Raw genomic sequence first — 18895 nt, forward strand, 5'->3', positions numbered from 1 at the left:
TCTCAACTGATTTTATTTTATTTTATTTTTTAAATATTATTTATTTATTCATGAGAGACAAAGAGCATGAGAGAGAGAGGCAGAGACACAGGCAGAGGGAGAAGCAGGCTCCCCATAGGGAGCCTGATGTGGGACTCGATCCCAGGTCTCCAGGATCACAACCCCAGCTGAAGGCAGCACTAAACCGCTGAGCCACCCGGGCTGCCCCTCTCAACTGATTTTAATAAAACTCCTTCGCTCCTGGGACAAAAGTCCAAAGTGAAGTGTTTGTATGTAAAATTTGTAATTTTTGCTCCTGTAAATTGGGTGCTTGTTCTTTTGCATTTGCAACATATATACTGCTGTTTATATCTAAGATGTGAAGAGTTTTTCCAAAAGATATTTCCAAAGAGAAGGTTTCAAACAATTTTGAATGCCTGTAAATCTCACAGACTCAGTCTTTAGACAGAGTTTGGCAACTCTAGAAAATGAAAGTTGGAAAACATTCCCTTCTGTATTTAAAAAACTTGAATTCATCAAGTAGAAAATAGGTGAGAAGTGAATAAACACTCAAATTAAAGATGGTCAGGAATTAATGGGTTATATCTAATTTTGAAAGTAATTCTTTAGGGAATAGATTGTTTTGCAATATTTTGCAGATTAAATGCAAAAGACCTATCTGTGAACCCCAGTGACTTTGGAGTAAAATGCTGTTGAACTGGGACTAGTTCAGAAAGTCTTCTGGTATCTCAGAGTTTGGTGGTTTTGCTTGGTAGTTCTTGAGTTTTTGCATTTTCAAAATGCAGTCTTATGGTCAGCATCATGAATCATTATAGAAATGCAAATCTGAGCCCTGACATACCACTTCACACCTACCAGGATGACTATAATTAAAAAAGGAAAATAAACGTTAGCAAGGATGTGGAGATTGAAATCTGTGTGCATTGCTGATAGGAGTGCAGCCGCTAGGGAAAACAGTTTCCATGCAAGGCAGTTTCTCAGAATCTAAACATAGAATTACCACATGACCTAGTGATTTCACTCTATATACCCAAGGGGACTGAAAACAGGGATTCGAACAGATACTTGCCTGCCGATTTTCATTGTGGCTGTATTTTCAATAGCCAAGAGATAGAAACAACCCAAATGTCTATCAACAGACGAATGGATGAATAGAATGTGACACTATGGGACACCTGGGCGGCTTAGTCAGGTAAGCATCCGACTCTTGATTTTGGCTCAGATCCGATCTCAGGGTTGTGAGACTGAGCCCTGTGTTGTGCTCTGCACTTAAGCATGGAGTCTGTTGGTCCTTCTCCCTCTGCTCCTGCCCCCTGCCCCCGCTCACTCTTGCTCTCTCAAATAAACAAACAAATACAGAAAATCACTTAAAAAAGAGGCATATATGTACAATGAAATATTATTCAGCCATAATAAGGAAGAAAATTCTGACACGTGCTACAACATGAATGATTCTAGAAAACATGATGCTAGGTGAAATAAGCTGGATGCAAAAGGACAGATATTGTATGATTCCACTTATATAAAATATCTAGAAGAGGCAAATACATACAGATAGAAAGTAGGTTAAGGGCTACTAGGACCTGGGATGAGGGAGAATGGGAGAATTATCATACTTTATTTTTTTAAGTAGGCTCCACTTCCAACAGTGGGGCTTGAATGTACAACCCTAAGATCAAGAGTCACATGCTCTATGAACTGAGCCAGCCAGATGCCCCTGTGAGTGGGAGAATTATTGCTTAAGAGTTAAAAAGTTTCTTGCTTTTTTAAAAAGATTTTATTTATTTATTCATGAGAAACACAGAGAGGCAGAGACACAGGCAGAGGGAGAAGCAGGCTCCTTGCGGGGAGCCCGATGTGGGACTCAATCCCAGGACCCTGGGATCATGACCTGAGCCGAAGGCAAATGCTCAACCACTTAGCCACTCGGGTACCCCAAGTTATAAAGTTTTTATTTGGGCAGATGAAAAATGCTTTGGACAAAGTGGTGATGGTCGCACACCACTGTAAATGTAACTAACATCACTGGATTGTGCACTTTAATATGGTTAAATTGGCAAACTTTATGTTATATGTATTTCACTACAATTAAAAAAATTTAATAATGCAATATACCAAAAAATTGAATCGTAGACTTTACATGGACAAATTGTATGGTATGTGAATTGTATCTGAATCAAGATGTTAAAAAGTTTTGCAATCATGGGAGGAGTACTGGATAAAGACATATGGATTCTGATTTGATTTCTGGCTCACCTAACTTCATTTTATGGGATAAGCTTCTGACATGTCTACTTTCAGGTTTGATTAGATGTTCTTTTTATATGCTTTCCTGCTCTCATACTCACTGACTCTGTGATAGTAAGGTGGGTAGTTTGGGTGGGTTAGGTTGGTTCTCTGCTGAAACATTTTCCTCCAATAGTAAAAATGACAGAAATCCTAAATACAGTGCAAGTGGGGCTGTAGACTTTGGAATCCAAGGGTTGCAGAATTACCATAAATTTGGGAGCAAAGTGAATGGGTCATACTAGAAGAGCATGTGTTTACTTAAAGAGGTTGCTTTTCAAAGACTATGTTTTCTTAAGAAAACATTTTTGAGCATATATTCGTAACTCTGTACTCATCTTCTTCTTATGGATATAAACATTTTTCAGGATTAAAAACTTTCTAAAGTTTGGAGTATTTTAGAATTATTTTAATATTATATGTTAAATCCTCTGCTTTCTCATAGATATGCAATTATGTTTTATTTAAATATGCTCTTTTTTGTGAGTATTGATTTTGAGTCTGAAATGAAGAGGGTATTAATCTACTTTCACTTATTCTGTCTAGAATGCCCTTCTTTGCAGGAATCAGACTTCATCTGTCCTTCAAGATATATTTTTGATGCCCTTTTTTCCCCGATGAAACTCTGACCTTCTTGTACTTGGCATACATTGAAGGCAAGCTCAGGAGTCTGTGGGACCTGGTTCTGTCTGTGACTGTCACTTGCGCAGTAGGTGATGCTGGGCAATTCATTTAGCTTTTGTCCCCGGATTTCAGGCTTCTTATTTGATAAGTAAAGTTGTTTTCCTCTTGTCACTTCACCCACCTTCACATCTTCCAAAGAGACCATTGAATTGTTTTTTGCTTTTTATAAAGTGAAGTCAGAAAGACTGTTGCAAATGCAGTTTTTACCCTTAATAACTTCAAAGTGTATGTAAATACGATAAACTTACGAAGATAAATTTGAAATGCTAATCATCTAAACTCCACATATACTTAGGTAGTTTTGACAATTTTGAAAAGCACATTTTAAAGTTCTTTTTTTTTTTCCAGGCCCTCTGGGATTGTCAGATTTTGAAACAAATTTGGAGTTTATACACTCTAATTGAGAGCAGTCTGTCTCCTCTTGTCTCTGTGTCTTTGACTACATATTTGTAACATTTGGCAGATTAGTACATAATATTTACATATTTCTATGTGCCATTTTAATGCATGTTGTTTCAGTAAATGAATTGGTGGCATTCAGAGGCCAACCAAGTGGGTACAAGACAAGAGAGGAGAATGATCTCATTAAGCTGTGGTAGTAGGTTTCATTGGGTTTGATTAAATACAGTAGCCAGAAAAAGAAGAAGTGGGAGTATCATCTGAAATGCTGTCATTGCTTCTGAAATAATCTCTTTTGCTAATGAGAAACTGGCTTTCTAGGGTGAGTTGCATTTCATGAGAGACTTTAATAAAGCCAATCCAAGTTTTGAATCATCCAACAAGACAAATCTTTTTTGGCTTAAAGTATAGGGACTTTTTCTCTGAATAGTTGTATTCTATGGAACTCAGATTATTGCCAACCAATTAGACATTCTTCAGTTGTTTTGAAAGATGTAGAGCCGAGTAATGCTTTCTCTCTAATAGTGGTTCAGTTTTAAAGGCAGTATACATGTTCTTAGGACTAGTAACTTTCCATAAGGGAAACAGGTCCTAATTTCTCTACTACATTTCCAGTATAGGATTTAAATTGAGATTTGTTGCTATGTTCTGGTGAAAGAATTTTTGTATGCATTTGAGCTGGTGAAGTGAAAAATATTGCAAGCCGATTTCCTGGAAGATTTATCAGGCAGTTTTGTTGATGTTTCTTGCTTCACTTCTCTTACCCATCACAGAAATAAAATTCCAGACGAGACAGCAGCAGAGGCCCTTGGATCTGTGTGAGCATGCCAAAAGCATTTTAAGAGGAGCAAAATATTTAGGGGAAGAATTTGGAAAATCAGCCTTAAGGGATTTAACACATTTTTCTTCTCCTAATTCAGTCCCGTGTTTGTCCCCCTAATGGAGAAAGGTCATTAATGGAATAAGGTTTGCTAACTAAGCCCTGAAAGGCTTTCAGAAACTAAAGGGTTTTTCTAAAATCCAAATCTAAAGAAAATGCTTATTTGGAAACTGGAATGAATACATTTAAAGTGTAAATTATAGTAACTTATTTGTAGAAAATAATCCAATTATGTGTAAGATGGTGTTTTCTGCACATTTTTATTTTGGGGAAATTAAATGACAGATTGGCTTGATAATGGAGAGCTGGAATGACTTTGAGACTTTTGAAGTTCTCTATAAATTTCTAGGAAGGGCAGAATGATTGATCAGAATTGCATGACTAAGATTTTTAGTTGTTTTCCCACCACTTAGCTATCATATTTTCACCTTCCCGAAACAGGACCTGGGCCAGGGTTGTTATCTCAATTGTTGTGGTGCAGAGGGCAGTTTTCTATTAGTAAGTGTTCCAGATTTGTTACATTTTAATCTCATAATTGAAAAGCCACAGGCTAATTCCAGTTCTTTTACTAAATTCCTCTGTGTGTGTGTATGTGTGTGTGTGTGTGTAATTGAACAAAAGGAAATGTGAACTAAAACTTTATCGAAATATGAACTCTCCTCCCTCTTTTTTTTAACTGTATCAGGAAAATGAATACAGGGAATGTTTATAAATTTGGGGGTATTTTTGAAATATTTGGATGTTGGACAACTTATCTTTAAAATCTCATACTTTATTTCATATTGGTTACATAAATTCATATTCAAACTTTGATTTGACCCCAAAAGAACAAATATTATTATAGAAACATTAAGTTTTATAAACATCTCTGTATGGCAGAAATCTGTTTGTAGACCTTTTTTTATGTGTTCAGTTGAAAAACCTTACTTATCATTTGGTAAGGTGCAGACACTCATTTCTTTGACCAGTCTACATCTGGAGAGGTACCTATGAATTATTAAATATTTTAATATGTTTTTGAAAATAAGGTTAAATACTCAGAAAAGATAAGAAAAAAGCAAAATTTATTAATATGAATCCCTAAGAATTTTTCCCATTTTTATGGTGATAAAATCTTTAAGATGTATGAATGTTATGAAATTAGGAAAATATACTATTTATGACCTTTATATGTATTTTTATTCATAGCATTATGGAATAATATGTATGGTAAAATTTACAAACATAAATTCTTTCTAAGGTTAATGGGACAAATAATTACATTTTCTAAGAGCTCTGAAGACTGATATTTCATATTATATTCATATCGGTGGGGCTGTTTTAGTGCTCTCTGCAGGTTGATATATGTGACTGACATCTATTCTGTGTATAATCTCAGCTTCGTCCCTCTTAGGTGTGATTGCAAGGTGGGGACTCAAGAGTGTGTAACCAAGTCCTCTTGGTTAATAAATGGCAATGTGTGGCATTGATCGATGGTAGAAAGCCTGAAATCAGGTCTGATGCTGACTGCATTATCCTTTCTGAAGGGAAGGCCACCAGTACAGTTAACATCAAGACGGTTCTTAGACAACAGTTTTGCTTTTCATCCAATTGCCCCTTTTGTGTCTGAGTCAGTCTCTAGTTACCTTTATGGACATGTCAACATGCACTCTTCTGGAACTGCTGCCATTCTACTTATTTCAGGAATGACCTTTTAATCACAAACTCTCCTTCCAGAAGGGAGTTAAGGACCAAAGATATCACAAACTTGGGGAAGTGGTGGCTGAACTTCTAATTCTGCTGATAGAGATGAGCAAGGAGGTCTGTGTTGAAGGCAGCCCTTTGAAACTGATGCACAGAGAGCAGAGAGCACTTGGGCCTCTCTGTTATTATTTTGCTGTTGTGCTGTGGGAGGCAGCCTGGCAGGATGGATGGCACCGGGGCAGACAGTGTATTTATACACACCACACACACAGAACCTCAGCTTTCTGCACGATTCCAAATACTCCTGAGGCAGCTTTCAGAACCAGTTAGAGATTGTTAATGTGCTGTTTTGTAGGCTTTAAGCCAACAGTGACTCTTGCTGGTGGTAATTGAGAACTGGGGAGCTGCTGAAGAGGATACCATTAGAAGTAACAGGAAGGGTATAGTGGGTATTTATCTGCCATGTTTACACACATACTGTAGCAATAATTATAGCAATAAGGAAGAACTCAATGCCAGCTCTTTGCCAAATGTTTTCCACTCATATTCACTAATCCTCACAATGCCCTTGCAAGCTGGGTGTATTTATCTCTTTGGCAGATGAGAATCTGGGGTGACGAGGCATTGTAATGATTGACCCGAGGTCACAAGCTAAGTGGATTGGGGTGCGGTCTATTTTGTTCTAAAGCCTTTTTGTTTTTTTGGATTTAGCACATGGTTTCCTTGTACTTAACTAAATCATTCTGCCTATCTTCCAGAAGTTCAAGATGCTATAATTTTTAAAGTCGAATTTTACTGGCTGTGGCTTGGAGCATGAATTTATAATCAAAACCAAAGTTGATAATTTTTTTTAAACGACTCTGGTTTCTCCACTTGTAAAACCTGTAGATTATGTTTATAGCTCAGGATCATTAAAACCTCGTCCTGTCAATTTTAGTACAGGAAAACAGGTTGTGGAATACCGTTATACTAGTTTTTGTTCTGGAGGGTATAGGACTTGTATGAAAAAGGAGGAAGATCGTGAGTTTCCTAGGTTTTTGTGGATAACTTTGATTTTGTTTTGGACATGCTAACATCTCTCATGCTGAAATTTTAAACTGCAACAGGAAGTATGTGCAAGAGTGTGAAAATGAGGTGCTAATTCTATCCCACACACGTAGATGTAATGGTTGACGGTAGCAGGCTGAGGCCCAGGACAGGGCTCCCTGGGGAAGGTGCCTGAGCTTCATGTTCTATCTGAGCTTCAAGAACTACTAGTAGGACTACTATTTTAAACTCTCCATGATGGGGATGATTGTATTTAGAATCCTTCCCAAAGGTACAGACTTTCATACTTTTTCCCTTCTCTCCCTTTCCCTCCCACAGATGAACACAATGACGTGCAGAAGAAAACCTTTACCAAATGGATCAATGCGCGATTTTCAAAGGTAATGGAGACTTTATTTTCTTTTTCTTCTTTTTTTTTTTTTTAAAGATTTTATTTATTTATTCATGAGAGACATAGAGAGAGAGGCAGAGACACAGGCAGAGGGACAAGCAGGTTCAATGCAGGGAGCCTGATGTGGGACTCGATCCCCAAACTCGGGATCACTCCCTGAGCCAAAGGCAGACGCCCAACTGCTGAGCCACCCCCAGGAGTCCTGGTAATGGAGACTTTCAAACACTTTATGATGATCCAGTTTTCTCTTTCTGACTGATGGAGCTTGTTTGGAAGTGCAGTGAATTTTCCCATGGCAGGTAACCTAGCAGAAATCTTCTGAGTGTGCAGATACATTTATACTTTTTAGAAATTCTCAAATATGTTTAAGTGGAAATCCTGGTACAAACCGTTCATGGTATAAACAGCTTTTAATTTTTACCTGGCATTCTCCAGATAAACAACAGTTGGCTGCTTTTGACTCTGTGAATCCTGGGTACATTTAAGAAGTGAATATATCACTAGGCAAATTTGGTGTTCCCGTAGCTAGATAGATGATGATTTCACTTTGCCTGGTTAAAATCAAAGTTATACAGGCAGCCTTTCTACCCCATGCAGAAATGTTTAGGCATTTTCTTACCTGTGGATTTGGCTAATAATGTTAATCTGCATTGTGGTTCTATTTTTTGTGCACTTCCTCACTTCTTTCTCCAAGGATCTAATCTCTCTCAGCATTTCTAAACCACTTGGAACGTAATCAGTGTTTTGAGCAATATTCTTTTTAGGGGCAGGGAAAACCAAAAGAGTAATTGGCGGGGCTATTTTCAGACTTGTTCTTATATAATTATCCATTGGTTATTGACATTGGAATTTGGTTCTTTACGTTTGAAGTGGGAGGAAGATTTTTAGGACTCCATGATAGAAAGAGGAGAAATAAAGTTTTCTTGGAGAAATATCATCGTAGTCTTTTAAATAGCATGAACGCTACTTAAATTAAGAGTTATTTTTTTCAAAAGTTTCTGTTTGGGAAGGTTGCAAAGGTCAGGAAAATAAACATCAGTATTTCTTTGAGGCAACCTGAGAATGTTTTAGGATTACTTTGATTAGCAGCACAGTTTAAAAATTGCTTCATATCCCAGTATTTACATATGATTATTTGATTGCAGTGTTTTCTTAGGTTTTGCACGTTTTTGTGGAGGGATGTTTTATCTTGCCTCTAAGAATGTTAGGAATGTGAAAACTGACCTTGACAGAAGGGTAAAAAATATAGAAGTGCTTGCATAATTGGTGGTTTTATGTGTAGGATTTATTCTAGAGCAGATATAGGTATTTCTGGGGAAATTTTAATTTTTTTTAAAATATTTTATTTATTTCTTCTGAGAGGCACACACAGAGAGGCAGAGACATAGGCAGAGGGAGAAGCAGATTCCATGCAGGGAGCCCAATGTGGGACTGGATCCTGGGACTCTGGGATCACATCCTGAGGCAAAGGCAGACGCTCAACCACTGAGCCACCCAGGTGTCTCTTAATTTGTTTTATTTTAGAGGCACAGGTAACATCTGGGTTCTTTGGATTTGACATTATGTAAAACTTTTGAAGTATTCATCTGCACGTGACCATATTCTGTGCAACATAGTTATAGCAACTGAAAGAGTCTGGATATGAGATGTTTTATTCCCAGTGTTTTCTTTTCTTTTCTTTTCTTTTCTTTTCTTTTCTTTTCTTTTCTTTTCTTTTCTTTTCTTTTTTTTCTTTTCTTTTCTTTTCTTTTCTTTTCTTTTTTTTTAAGATTTTATTTATTTATTCATGATACACAGAGAGAGAGAGAGAGAGAGAGACAGAGACAGAGAGAGACAGATAGAGAGGCAGAAACACAGGCAGAGGGAGAAGCAGGCTCTATGCAGGGAGCCTGACGTGGGACTCAATATCCCATCTCCAGGATCAGGCCCCTGGACTGGAGGCGGCGCCAAACCACTGAGTCATCCAGGCTGCCCTATCCCAGTGTTTTTATGAGTGCTGAGATGTGTTAAGATTATCCCTCCTGATTTTTATTGAGGAGGATATGGTTATTTCTAGGTAGAGCAAATTAAATAGACCTACGTTTTAGCAGCTCAATTTAGTTTTGGGGGGAAGAATTGCCTTAGAACTCCTGTTAAAGATCATTTGGGGGCAGCCCGGGTGGCTCAGTGGTTTAGCGCCACCTTCAGTCCAGGGCGTGATCCTGGAGACCTGGGATTGACTTACACTTCGGGCTCCCTGAATGGAGCCTGCTTTTCCCTCTGCCTGTCTCTCTCTCTCTCTCTCTCTCTCTCTCTCTCTCTGTGTGTGTCTATGAATAAATAAATAAAAGCTTAAAAAAAAAGATCATTTGGGGAGTGCCTGGGTGGCTCAGTGGTGGCTCAGATCATTTGGAAGCATCATAATCTTGGTAGATCTATGTTTGAGGGACATTTTAAACTGAGTCAATGACTTTTACCCGTGTTTATGAGAATGGAGAGAAGTAGTGCCATAGGTCAAGGAAAGGTGGAGACAACTGAGAAGGAATAATTGAAAATGTTTATCAGTATTACCATGAATTTGGCTCAGACAAGATAGCACCTTGACAGTCTGTGACAGACTGTTGAACTGGAGCATCAGCCAGTAGGTCTGCTTCATCTCCAGGTCCAGAACCTTGTCCTGATGGATGCAAGCCTGGCACCAAAGCTTTAGCTCATACCCAGCATGGCTGAAGTACTTCCTTTGTTGAGCTTTAAAAATATCCTCACTACAGTTACTTCTTTTCCATTGGATGGTTCCCAGTGTCTGTTGATGATTTGGTCACGTACCTGAATTCTCTCAAGAAATAGCTTGGTATCAGATAAGCATCCGACTCTTGATTTTGGCTCAAGTCATGATCTCAGGGTTGTGAGATTGAGCACTGTGTTGGGCTAAGTGCTCAGCAGGGAGTTTGCTTGGGATTCTCTCTCTCTCTCCCTCTGTCCTCCCCTCTGCTCACTTTCACACTCTCTCTCTCTCAAATAAATAAATAAATAAATAAATAAATACATCTTTTTTTAATGACAACTTTGTCTTTTTGTTTTTTTTTTAAGATTTTATTTATTTATTTGTGAGAGACACACAGAGAGAGGCAGAGACGTAGGCAGAGGGAGAAGCAGGCTCCCTACGGGGAGTCCCGTTTGGGACTTGATCCCAAGACGCCAGGATCGTGCCCTGAGTCAAAGGCGGATGCTCAACCACTGAGCCACCCAGGCATCCCAATAAATAAAGAAATCTTAAAAAAGAAAAAAAAAAGAAATAGCTCAGTATTTATTGCTGGTTATTAACATCTTTAAAAAGACCTCAGATAACACCAAGTCCAGTACTACCAGGATAGTTTACTTAATGAACTTGATACTTAAATTTGTACATTTGTAATGTACATATTCTTCTGTTAAATGAAGTGAGGGTTTTAAGTCCCATGTAAATTATTTGCCCCAGGAAGCTTGTAATCACTGTGAAAAGACCAGGTAATATTATCATTTTTAACATTTTTAACATTTTAACAGTTCCAGTTATGTAAACTGACACAGAAGCTAAAAGCTTATTTTGTTTGGAGAAAAAGTATCAAAAGTAGAACTGACCCTGGAAACATTTCCTTTCAGATCCTTTTAGTAAGAAATCAAAGTAGAAGGAAAATTTGATGGTTCTAGAACACACTTATCAAAGAAATTATGACTATTTGGATATAAAGAGATGGAGGAGGGTTCATGGCAGTGACATTGAACTTCATCCACATTTTTTCTTTTCTTTCCTCTGGCTGTCTTAAATCCATAAATCAGATTGCTTCCACACTGGTGACCAGGAAAGAGAATACATATTTCTATGCTGGGAGATTTCCATAGATTCCCTATACAGCTTAATTCTACTCAGCTGGGAAAAGGTAGTTTTTGGGCTTGGTGCCAGTAGGTAATCCAGAGGCTAGCACGAGAAAAAAAAAATCCTGGTGAAGAGAATGAATTTGATTTCATTTATTTTTTTTACCCATGTCTTTTGGTATATTGTGGTAGAGTTTAAAATAGAATTATTGATTGAGTCTGATGCTTCCCTGCAGCATGAGTCCCTCCCCAGAGCATTTGGGCCCTTGTGCTGAAAAATGCCAATAGGTACGGATGGCATCTTTCATGATTAGGAATTTATTTTGAATTCCATCCCTGGGCATTTATTGGGGGTTCCCTCCCCAGTACATTGCAATCAAACAGCAAATCTTGTTGATTCCACTACCTGTGTATATTCAAAATGTTTATTTCCCTCCCTCTTTTCTGACACCTCCTTTTGACAAGATGCTATTATCTGAGATAGGAAAAAATGTGAAAGACTTTAAGATAGGCAAAAAGATTAGTGAGAATTCTGTCAAACTCAGACCTCTGGGTTATTGGCATTCTCTTATCTTTGAGCAGCTCTACAACTTTGAGAGTTTTAGAAAACAGATAATAATGCAAATGATTCTTATCCATAAAATGCAAAGTAGGTGGAGTGCAATTGATTGCTGTCCCTTGGCTAGACCTATTTTTGCATCTGTTGTAAATTTATTTCTGCTTTCCTTTATTGCATATAAACATGTTGTGTTTTGAATTCTCCTTTGGACCGGTTTAACACCTCACTGGTTCTCTTGTCAATTAATAAGTTAAAGTCACATGTGTATGAGAGTCAGGATTTTACTGCCCTTTTTTTTTTTTTTTTTTTTTACTGAAAATTATCCCTGAAGACGTGGACCACTGTGATAATCTACCAGCTGGTTCTGTCATGCCATGCTTCCCCTTACCTATTCTTTTCTACTTTCTACAGAGTAGCCGGAGTGATCTTAAAGTGTAAGTCTCAATAACCTTTCTCTTCAGTTAAATCTTTCAGTGACTGCCCACTGTTCAGGCTTTTAAGGCTCTAAATTGTTGCCACCTCCAATCCACTCCTGATTGCATTTTGCTTTTACTCTTATTCCCTCTTGGTGCTCTAGCCATCACGATGAGCCTACTCATGGCTTCTACCCTTGCTCCTTCTTCCGTCTTTTCTTGGCCAACTCCTTCTCTTTCTTGCCTGAGCTTAAATGTCATTTCCCCAAGATACCTTTTCTGAGCTCCCAGACTAGGGTAAGATATGCATATGCTCTATACTCCATACTCCTAATGCATTATCTGCTGATGCACTTATCAGAATTGTACTTGAAATATTTGCACCTGAAAATATTTGTCTCTCCTCTCCTAAACAGTGGGATGCTCCATGAGTGCAAGGATTGTTTATTTTGTTCATTGGCACCACTTCTGGCATTTAGGAGGCCCCCAGTGAGCATTTATAGACTTGATAGATTAGTGAATGATAGTGACAGAAACATATTTAAGTTCCTTATACTTTATATCTATAAACCAGTTGGAAGTGGTTATATTGGAAAGAGGTAGGAGTAAAGAATTGAGTGCAAAATGGCATAAATGGTGTTACTTCATGGATATGAATACGTTTTGGGAAAAGTTTTCAATTAGCAATAATTGCGCCTCGGATAAACCTCATTGGCTACGATACTGCCACTGTGCAAAGCTATATATGAATATGTTTTGCTGCATTACTTACAAAAAATGAACAAACAAGTCTAACTATGCAATTTCCCTATTTACCTGTTTATTTGGAGTTGCATTGGAAAGATTGTTAAATCACCTTTTGGATTTAATTCATGATTCTCACATTCGCTGCATAGGATTCTTCAAGTAGGATCCTCCTATTAAATTTGGTGTTGAAAAATGAGATTTAAAAGTTAAAATTGGCTCAATTCACTCCTGGATAAGGGATTGTTGAAGCACTTGAGAATATTCAGTAATACGGATCTAAAACCATTTTTGATTTTTCACTATATCAAGAAAAATGATAGCTAAGACAGCATTCACTATAAATATATATTCTTTTTGCTGCAAATTCTTGTTAATATTTATAGAAATATGCTTTGGAGTTTGGGAATTCTGAGAAGTCACCCAGTGTAGAATAACTTATGGTTGCTGGATTTTAAAAAGTTATGAAGAGCTCAGAGAAAGTGATTATCTAAAGGTGCTAAGAGTTAGGAAATTTAACACTTATTCCTGGATGTGCTGCTCATTTATTTATGACCTCAGGCAAATTATTAGCCAATTTTTCCAGGTCACTTGATTTTTATTCCTTTAGCTATAAAGCACACTTGATCATAATTACTCCTCATATTGCTAAGAGATATTGAGGCATTATTATGAAACATTATGGAAGATTATAATTACTTAGGAATGCTAAGTTAGGACCCTGTCAGGTAAACCCCACCTTGGGGTATCCCTGGTCTGTGCTACACATATATTTTAAAACAGAAATTGCAAAAAAAAGCATTGGCTCATTAAACCCACTTTATTCCATTGTCTGGTGGGTAAAGCTTGAGTGTTTGGTTCCCTCTCATTTTTGAGAGTGTCTGGTTTCTTAGTGGGCTGGTCTCCCAAGGGAGGCAGCGATGGCCTCATTGCTTCACTGTTGGGAACTTTCTTCTGACTCCCAGCCTGCATTTTCTTTGGCTGACTTTCAGAGGTGCTCATCTGGCGGAGCTGAGATGTACAAATTGCAGAAGCTCTTTTATCAGTTTGGTGAGGCGATTCTCAAAAGAGGTTTAACAAATAAAGGTTAGGTAGAGAATGTGCAAACTGAAAAATGCTGAACTTCAGTTTGGGCAGATTTCTGCCTTTCTCTTTTTGAAGACAAAGATGAGCCAAGTTTTCATATAAATTACTAAATTCCAAACTTGAAATTTGAATTGATGGAGCAGAAAAGGAAATCTATGAAGCCTTTTTTTTTTTTTTAAGAAAAAAAAATAGATTTCAATGTGGAGAGCTATTCAAAGGTGTTCCTTTTGGAGACAGTAGGACAGTGCTTGTAGTGTCTCATTGTTTTCTTCTCTTTTTACATTGGAAGTTGATGGTCCCGAAAATGAGAGCAGAAGATGTGTAGGGAGCTTTGTGGAAGATGGGGCAAGAAAAGCAGCCTGTAGATGTTCATCCTTCCTTTTAGTCTTGTGAAGGAGACAGCACAGGCTTCCTGTGTAACAATCTGTAGCATCCACAGTAGAGATTTGAGCTTTGAGAGTTACACATTGGGTCCACTGTTGATTTATTTTCATGAACATGAGGACAGCAACTCAACTAATTGTTTTAGACACTGTTAACTGTGAAGCTGATTCCTTAAGAAGTTTCAGTGTATGTTTTCTCACCATTACCCCTAAAAAGCAAACAATAAAATGCACTCTGCATTCCTAAACAGTTCCAAGCTATGTTTTGGCTACATTCTGTAAATTTGGTTCTGTTGTTATTGTTTGTTTTCATTCAATTTGATTTCTTTTGTTTGTATTGGTTCCAAATATTATACTTGCAAAATAATTTTCATCTGGTTACTGTGGTTACAGTAAAAAAAATTAATATGCTGTGTTTTGTACGTATTGAGTACTTAATAAATGATTTTGACTGAGCCTATTAGTAGTTGTAATTGTTAAGCAAATTTGATAGTATTTGCTGAGTTTTGTAACTAAGGGTCAGTTTTGAGATTGACCTGCTGAGGGGAGATGCCTTTTCACCTTCTCCCTTCAAAGGGGTGAACAGAGCCAACCTGTACCTTGATTTTCCATTCAGCCTGAGCGACCCTACAGTCCCACATTCAGAAATGGGCTCTGGTTGCTGCAGGGGTGGTAAGCCTAAGCCAGTATGGATCAGTGAGCTGTAAGGACAGCATTGTTGAAGAGGTGACAGTTTTGGGGGAAAGAAGCTTTTTCAGTTAAACAGAGCCAGGAGACAGTAGACCCATTTTCAGCTGTACCTAACCTTAGGAATCCTTTAGCTCCAATTGCTACATGTGGTAGTCACCTGCCAACCATGAGTGGAGCCAGATTGGTTGGGGAAGTGGGAGAGTTGATGCTGTTAGTTTTGTTTTTATCATCTGTTGCAGAAATAAAAAAAAAATCCTGCCAATAAAAAAAAACCTCTATTTGATAGACTACAGAGCAAACATAATTTATTATTATTGAGTGTTACTATGAGATTGGGTGAATGCAAACAGAATGTCTGGACAGAACTTCACACAAATATGCAGTGAAGTCGAAGAAAGAATGATGAACACTTATCTCTTGGAGAGAACAAGTGGATGTACCTTGCCTGGGTCTCTTGTGTATTTTCTCTTGGGAGACTCCAGAGTTACTCTGAAGTCTTTGCTATCTTGAATTAGAAAGCTGGAGTTGGGAGTTTATTTAACTCCTGACCAAAAAGTTGGTCCTGTTGTGTTTTTAAGGAGAGACCGTAAGGGGAAAGAAAGGGCAGGGCAGCTGCCTCTCCTTTATTAAATACAGTGTCATTTTATTTACCTTAATATTATCATTATCAGTATCATAATGAATGCCTTGCGGTGGCCCCATGGTAGCCTATCTTTTGAGGAACAGCACTTTCCAAACATTTCCACTGCTTTGCCAGTTGTACATATATGGAATGAGCTGTATTGTTACAGACCTTGCCTGGTAGGCAAGTGGGACGGGTTTATTCAGCCTGTAGACCTCACCTGGTTGTTTGTTCCTGGATAATGCAATTGGCCCTGCCTCTGGCTGCCAGCTGTGTGAGCTTCATGTGCGGTTACTTATCATCTGGATTTATCAGCCCTATCGCAGTTACTTCGCTTACCCAAAATCAAGGTAAAACTTTTTACATGCTGTACGACTTTTGATTCTCAGAAAGATACTATTCGGTTCTACTTGCGTTTTACAGTATTTTTTTTTTTTAAGGAATCATTGATTTGATTCCTATGTGAATAGTGCATAAATCATTGCTCTGTAATGTGTTGCTAGTGTGATGACCTGAGCCATGTTTCTCCAGTTACTCTCCTTCCTTTTCTTTCCTCCCTCCCTCCTAGCTCCAAGCAAGCTTCTAAATGGCATCGTTTTCAGTTCTTAAGAACTTGTGCTGACCACCTTGAATTCTTAAAAAGAATGGCCGAGAGCCACATGCTCACTGGTTCTTTGACTGTAGCAATCTTGCTGGCTTTCCTTTGGAAGGTATTTAAAGACCTCCTTAGGCATTTCATTGCACTCATTTTGCTATCACTCTTCCGGTGGAAAAGAAATGCTGCTTTCATGCTTTCCCTATGGGGTGGAATCATAAAATGGTTACTGACCATCAGAGGTCTTCATTTCATTGGTGAAGCTATAACTTTATAATTGTGATGAGCCTAATTTTATCAGTTTGCTTATTTAATCTTGGCTAGAGATACTATTGTTTGTTGTAATCTGTTACTTATTTTATGCAATAAAACATATTACAAAAAATCAGATAGAATAAATCCAAAGAAAATATTCTTCAACTACATTTAATCCCAACACCACGAGAAAAAGCATAACATTTTTGTTACAAAAACTTAAAAAAATACATTCATACATAAATACATTCATACATAAACATAATTAACCAAAATGGCATTGTTCATGGTGCTTACTGATAGATTTACTGACTCTTTAAAAAATGAAGTATTACAAGAGCTAAAAGGATGCTACATTTGCATCAGTGCTAAGATTTGGGATTCATAAATGAAAGATTCTGTTTTTAAAAATATTAAAAGAAATGTTAAGTTAAATTGCTTTTTTCTTTTGATTTTTGAAAATAACCAACCCTTTGCCAAAAACAATCAAAAAGAATAAAAGAGAGGGATGCTAAAGCTTATAATATGTTATCAGAGGCTGGGGACATTGGCTTAATCTCAGATGAATCTGAGAAGAATGCAAATATGTCATGGTATATATGGTATATATGCTATATAGTATATGTTTAATATATGTATATGCCATTTATATCCAAGAATACGATACACACGTGTGCGGGTGCGCGCGTGCACACAAACACACACACACACACACACACACACACACAGTAAACAGTGGGAATAGTAACTGAATTGCATTGGCTGCCTCAAATCCTATTTTGAGAATAGAGCATAAACAAATAACGAAATAGCTCAACAGTGTCAAAGAGCCCAAATTTATTATTTGTTTCTAAGATACCATATGAGATGTTAGTTGTGAAAGCATTTAAAAACTTTTGTTTTCACTCATCTTATTATGCTCAGTTGTAACTTAATTATTTATAATGAGATTAGGTAAATCATAGGACAGATTCTGTCTGTGTACTGTATCTGTCGGTACAGATTTGGCAGAAGCACACTAGCTCACGAGTCCCTCTTAATGTGCTCAGCATGCTGTGTTGATACTGGTTTTGTTTACGTCTGCATTCTGAGGGCCTTGAAAGCAAGCCCTGCATTTGTCAGCCTCCGGTGGTCAGTGTCAACCCAGCACCCCAGAGAGAAGGCACTGATCAGTCTTCCAGATGGAAAATCCAAGTTTCAATTCTATCTCTGGTTGATTGGTTGTTGATATACATAATTAGCACTTTTGCCCTTTTAAGAACTCCAAACTGCACTTCCTAAATTTTACTTTCTTATTCAATCTTCTGCAGATTTTTTAAAATTTCTTTTAGCACTAGTGCTGTTGCTGAAAAACTTGGCCTCTGTGACGGAAATAACTGTGATTTGGGAGTATCGAAGAAGGAGGAAAAAAAGACAGTGTCAGATTAGAGACAGGGTGGGGACCTGAACCCAGAGGATCTTTTACTTGGAGTTTGGATAGTCTTTACCTTTCATGGGAGTCCTTTGCCTATAATTAGAGTTATTCTAGCTCTTCTGCAGAAGCAAAGGGATCATTTAGGCTAGTCCTGCAGGAGCCATGATGACAAGGGGAAGTGGTTACGTTTGAAATGTGTGTTTGGAGGTAGAAACATGAGGTGGGGAGTGAGTGGGGAAAAAAAAGGATATGAAGCAACTACTTTGTGTTTTGGTTTGAGCCATTAATGACTGCTGGTGTTTTGTATTAAGTCATGTTCTCTAGTCTTCGGATGGTGTGGTGTCTGTGTGTGTGTGCATGTGTGTGTCCTTTCCACAGAGTTTGTCAATTCCTCAGAGGACTCACTGTTGAGTAAACTTACATCTCACCTCTGTGTGGTTATGTCCTGCATGGAGATGATCTGGTATGCCTGTGGACACAATTTGTTGATAGGCACCATGTTTTCGGAAACTACAAATATCAGGAGATTACACAGATCAATAGAGATTTCCAGATTCTATTTATTTATTTATTTATTTATTTATTTATTTATTTATTTATTTATTTATTTATTTATTTATTTATTTTAGTCACAGAGAGAGAGAGAGACAGAGAGACAGAGACATAGGCAGAGGGAGAAGCAGGCTCCATGCACCGGGAGCCCGATGTGGGATTCGATCCCGGGTCTCCGGGATCGCGCCCTGGGCCAAAGGCAGGCGCCAAACCGCTGCACCACCCAGGGATCCCGAGATTTCCAGATTCTTTTGAAAAACCAGAAGTCTTGCCAACAATGAGCTGGGATTCCTGCATGGCTGCCGGTGGCTGGAAGTGAGCTTGGCTGTTACTGCCAGGCTTTGGGCTGATTTCTCTGGGTGTGATAGAGCCCATCGG

The 18895-nt window shown here is 38.0% G+C and overlaps 1 protein-coding gene and 1 pseudogene across 10 annotated transcripts in view; one reads left to right on the plus strand and one right to left on the minus strand.

The window, feature by feature from the left end:
* UTRN (utrophin) overlaps positions 1-18895 on the plus strand; it is a 497949-nt gene that overhangs the window by 97410 nt on the left and 381644 nt on the right. For all 10 annotated transcript variants that reach the window (XM_072826596.1, XM_072826601.1, XM_072826576.1 and 7 more), the window contains one exon: positions 7298-7359. In XM_072826596.1, the coding sequence (XP_072682697.1) occupies positions 7298-7359 (62 nt within the window). The remainder of the gene's footprint in view (positions 1-7297; positions 7360-18895) is intronic.
* Positions 12789-12917, minus strand: LOC140609056 (U4 spliceosomal RNA; annotated as a pseudogene).

This window comes from Canis lupus, chromosome 1, assembly GCF_048164855.1.
Source record: "Canis lupus baileyi chromosome 1, mCanLup2.hap1, whole genome shotgun sequence".
Classification (NCBI taxonomy): domain Eukaryota; kingdom Metazoa; phylum Chordata; class Mammalia; order Carnivora; family Canidae; genus Canis; species Canis lupus.